Source organism: Meleagris gallopavo, chromosome 22, assembly GCF_000146605.3.
Source record: "Meleagris gallopavo isolate NT-WF06-2002-E0010 breed Aviagen turkey brand Nicholas breeding stock chromosome 22, Turkey_5.1, whole genome shotgun sequence".
Lineage (NCBI taxonomy): Eukaryota > Metazoa > Chordata > Aves > Galliformes > Phasianidae > Meleagris > Meleagris gallopavo.
In genome coordinates, this window is record NC_015032.2 from 13,165,801 (window position 1) to 13,169,426 (window position 3,626).

The following is a 3,626-nucleotide window of genomic DNA, read 5'->3' on the forward strand; positions in this document are numbered from 1 at the left end:
GGCGGCGGTCGCGGAGCAGCTTCGTACCGCAGCGGCTGCTCTTCGAGGTCACCAGCGCCAGCGTGGTCAGCGAGCGCTCCTCCAAGTACGTGGTGAGTGCGCCCGCGGGGCCGCAGCGGCGGGTGAGGGTCCGGGCGGGCGGGCGCTCACTTCTCTCTGTCTCTCCCTGTGCTGCTCTGATGGTGCCGCGGCTCAGATGAGCCTCAGGTAACTACGGCCGGCAGCTCCGCCGTGTGAATGCCGCCCTTGGGGCACGGCGTGCCCGTCCCTTCATCTCCTTTGCTGCTGTGCACTCGGTTCAGCCCCGGCCCCGCGAGGGGCCGCGTCCCCCAGCACGGCACCTCCCGACCCCCGTTCCCTGCCCGCAGCTCTACACCATCTACCTGATCCGCTCCGGGCACTTGGACAAGGCTCCCGCCGCCATCTCCCGTCGCTACTCGGACTTCGAGCGGCTGAACCGCCGCCTGCGCGGCCGCTTTGGCTGCGACATGGCGGGCATCGCCTTCCCCAGGAAGAGGCTGCGGCGCAACTTTACGGCCGAGACCATCGCCAAGCGGAGTCGAGCCTTCGAGCAGTTCCTGTCCCACCTGCACTCCATCGCCGAGATCCGCCGCTCCCCCGAGTTCCTTGAATTCTTCTTCCTGCAGGACCTGCGCGCCGCCCAGCGCCTCACCTGCACCGGCATGTACCGCGAGGCTCTGGCCACCTGGGCCAACGCCTACCGCCTGCAGGACCGCCTGGGGGTCTGCGGCTCTGGCCGCTTCCTCCTGACGCTGGCCGGGTTGGTCGTCTGCCACCAGGAGCTGGACCAGCTGGGTGAAGCCCACGGCTGCTGCGAGCAGGCGCTGCAGCTGCTGGAGGCCCAGGACAGCCACCCGCTGCTGGGGCCCTTCCTCCAGGCTCACGTCCACCTGGCCTGGAAAGTGGGCAAGGACAAGCGGCAGTCGGAAGCCCGGCTGCAGGGCCTGCAGGAGGCCGGCGTGCCATTGCAGCAGCAGCCCAGCCTGAAGGAGTGTCTCATCAAGGAACCTCTGGAGTGAGGCTAGGGGCCGTGGGGTGCAGGACAGTTTGCGCTCTGGGGCGGGAGAGGGAGCAGAGAGGGTTGGGATGGGGCACAGAGGCAGAGTTGTGATGGCACAGCCTGCACGTGGTGGCTGGGATCAGGGTTGGCCCCTCTGGAGCTATCTCTTGAAAATGCACTTTCTATATCAGTTTTTCCACCAGTGCTGGGTGCTTGCTGCCCGCACTACCTGTCAGGAGCCACTTGCTCCTTGGGGTTCTCAAGACAGACAGGACTTTAGCTGAGACACATTGGCACTGCATTTAAGGGACAGGAAGGCTTCCAGCCAGGAGCTTCCAATAACAGAAAATAAAAAGGACTTTAATAAAGTCGTGATAGGAGAAAGAACAGGGGTTCCTGTCAATGTAGCTTCACTTCTCCCTCAGGCACCGCACAGAGACACCCACCAGCAGGAAACCCTTGCACTTCCCAAACCACAAGGGGGAACGTCCGTGTTCTTCCCTTTCTTTGTGGCTGCTGTGCTCCCCTCTCCAGCTCAGCTCCAAAGAGGACACCAAGGTGCTAGCAGCAGCAGCAGCTCACCCATAAGGGCACGAGGAGATCAGCAGAAGTGAGAAGAGGAAGCCACGTGAGCATTGCAGTAGCACTTTCCTCCCCTGTGAACTGTGTGCTGCAGGGCACAGCCAGCCCCAAGTGTCCTGATGCTGCCCTCTCCTCCCCTGTCACCAGAAGCTCCCTGAGTTACATACAGTCACCCAGAGTTGAGGGGACAAACTCCATGGCACAGAGCTCAGCTGCTCACGTGATAGCTTTATTTACAGTGGGTGAAGAGTGGCTCAGCATAGCGCGCCATTACGCTGCGCAGCTGGCAATCAACAACAGCAGTAACACTGCAGCCCGTACAGAACCACTTCAGTGTTGAAGTGCTGGCACCAACACTTCCATCCGTGGGACTCAGTCCCTTCTCTTCTGCTGCTCTCCTTCTGCTGCTGCGCGGGGTCCTGCCTCCGCCACAGCCATTCTGGTGCAGGCTTCAACCCCAGCACGCGGAGCTTGGTCCAACTGCTGCATCTGGCTTCCTTGGCTAGAGTTTACTCTGGTTTGGGTTCTGCTCCACCCGGATGACTCCTTCCTGTGTGCAGGTGACAGCCAGGACCCCATCCCTGCGCCACAAGCGTCCGTGCACCAGCCCTCTGCATCCACCTGCAGAGAATGGCATGAGACCGCAGCCCGGTGTGGGTTGCATCAGCCTTTGCCATGTGGTGTTCAGGCAACCAACCAGGACTCACCAGCCCAGGGACTCTCGCACTCATACAGCATCCAGTGGTCAGATCGGAAGGGCGCATGGAACCACATGGAGTGGTCGAGGGACACCATGAATTTGATGTTGTACTGACGATGGGGCAGTAGGGCCGTGCCCAGAAAGGCATAGTCAGAGATGTAAGCGGCCACGCAGCAGTGCACCTTCATGTCAGTCTCTCCTGCAAAAACCCAGTGTTTGCTCAGTGCCAGGTGACTGTGGGACACGTCTGGACACAGTAGGTGATGTAAAGCTCCAACAGCTGTGCGTCCCCAAGGCCAGCTGTGAGCCCAGCAGCACTGTGGCACTACTTCAGACCTTTAGCCCTTGCTATGGCCCAGGCTGAAGGCTGCAGGACTGAATACAGCAAATGGGCATTGCCTCACACCCTGGCCCCCTGCCCTTACTTCAGTTCTGAAACCCCCAAATTTCCCCCAGCCTTAGGGCATAGGGACCACAACTCTCCCAGCCCTCTGTCATGAGTGTGAGAGCTTGAGCCCCAGTCCTGGATTTGTGTGGCATCCAGAGGCCCCTCCAGGCAGTACCCACCTATGTAGCCTCGGGCTCGCACCCAGAAGAACTGCTTTGGCTCCTGTGGCTCTTTGCAGAGTATATCTGGTGGGTTCACGGGTTTGATATCAATTGGCACATCTTCAGCTTGGATCTTGTTGAGATGCTTTCTGTATCTCTCTGCCAAGTTAGGATTCCTTGGGACCAATACGGAGAAGCAAAGTCAATGCCCAGTACCCATGGAAGGCAGTGTCAGCCCAGGGCCATAGGGAAAAGCAGGAGGGCTTTTCTTCTGCCTTTACTTCCCTTGCAAGTGCATGTGGGGACTCCTTGGGTTATCACTGCAATCCTTTCCCATCTGCTTCTGTCCCTGTGCCTCTCTAAGCCCCAGCACAGAGCAGGGAGCCCCCAGGGTGTGCCCTTTCCTCTCCACTCACTGCAGGAACTTCTCAATGAGCTCCTCCTGTGTCAGCAGCTCCTCGGGGGGCGGCACGGTGGGCATGGTGAACTGGTGTTGCACAGGACTCTGCTGGGCCAGCTGGAAGGAGGCCTGGCAGATGAAGATAGGCTTCCCATGCTGAATGGCCTTCACAGAGCGGACGGAGAAGCTCTTTCCAGTACGGGTCCGCTCCACCTCGTACAACACCGGCACCTTGGGGTCCCCTGGGTGGATGGGAGCCTTTGGCCGCGGGGCAGCCACGCACCACAGAGGGCCCCGATCTGCGCTGGTGGAAAGCCGGGGCCGGGCAGAGGAAGCAGTGCTTTGCTGCGGCAGGCACGGAACGGCGGCCCCAG

The 3,626-nt window shown here is 60.6% G+C and overlaps 2 protein-coding genes across 2 annotated transcripts in view; one reads left to right on the forward strand and one right to left on the reverse strand.

Annotated features, from left to right (window-relative positions):
- The window catches only part of LOC100547598 (zinc finger SWIM domain-containing protein 3-like), a 4,353-nt gene extending 2,946 nt beyond the window's left edge, over positions 1 to 1,407 (forward strand). Inside the window, exons 3-4 of the mRNA XM_010722658.3 lie at positions 3 to 92; positions 369 to 1,407. Coding sequence (XP_010720960.1) covers positions 3 to 92; positions 369 to 1,040 — 762 coding nt within the window. The 3' untranslated portion in view covers positions 1,041 to 1,407. The remainder of the gene's footprint in view (positions 1 to 2; positions 93 to 368) is intronic.
- Positions 1,408 to 1,811: 404 nt separating this feature from the next.
- ACOT8 (acyl-CoA thioesterase 8) lies at positions 1,812 to 3,624 on the reverse strand (the record flags this gene model as incomplete). Its single annotated transcript, XM_010722659.1, has 4 exons — positions 1,812 to 2,224; positions 2,311 to 2,502; positions 2,871 to 3,028; positions 3,269 to 3,624. Coding segments are annotated over 4 exons (825 nt in total), but the record flags the coding sequence as incomplete, so codon positions are not given.
- Between the last annotated feature and the right edge of the window lie 2 nt (positions 3,625 to 3,626).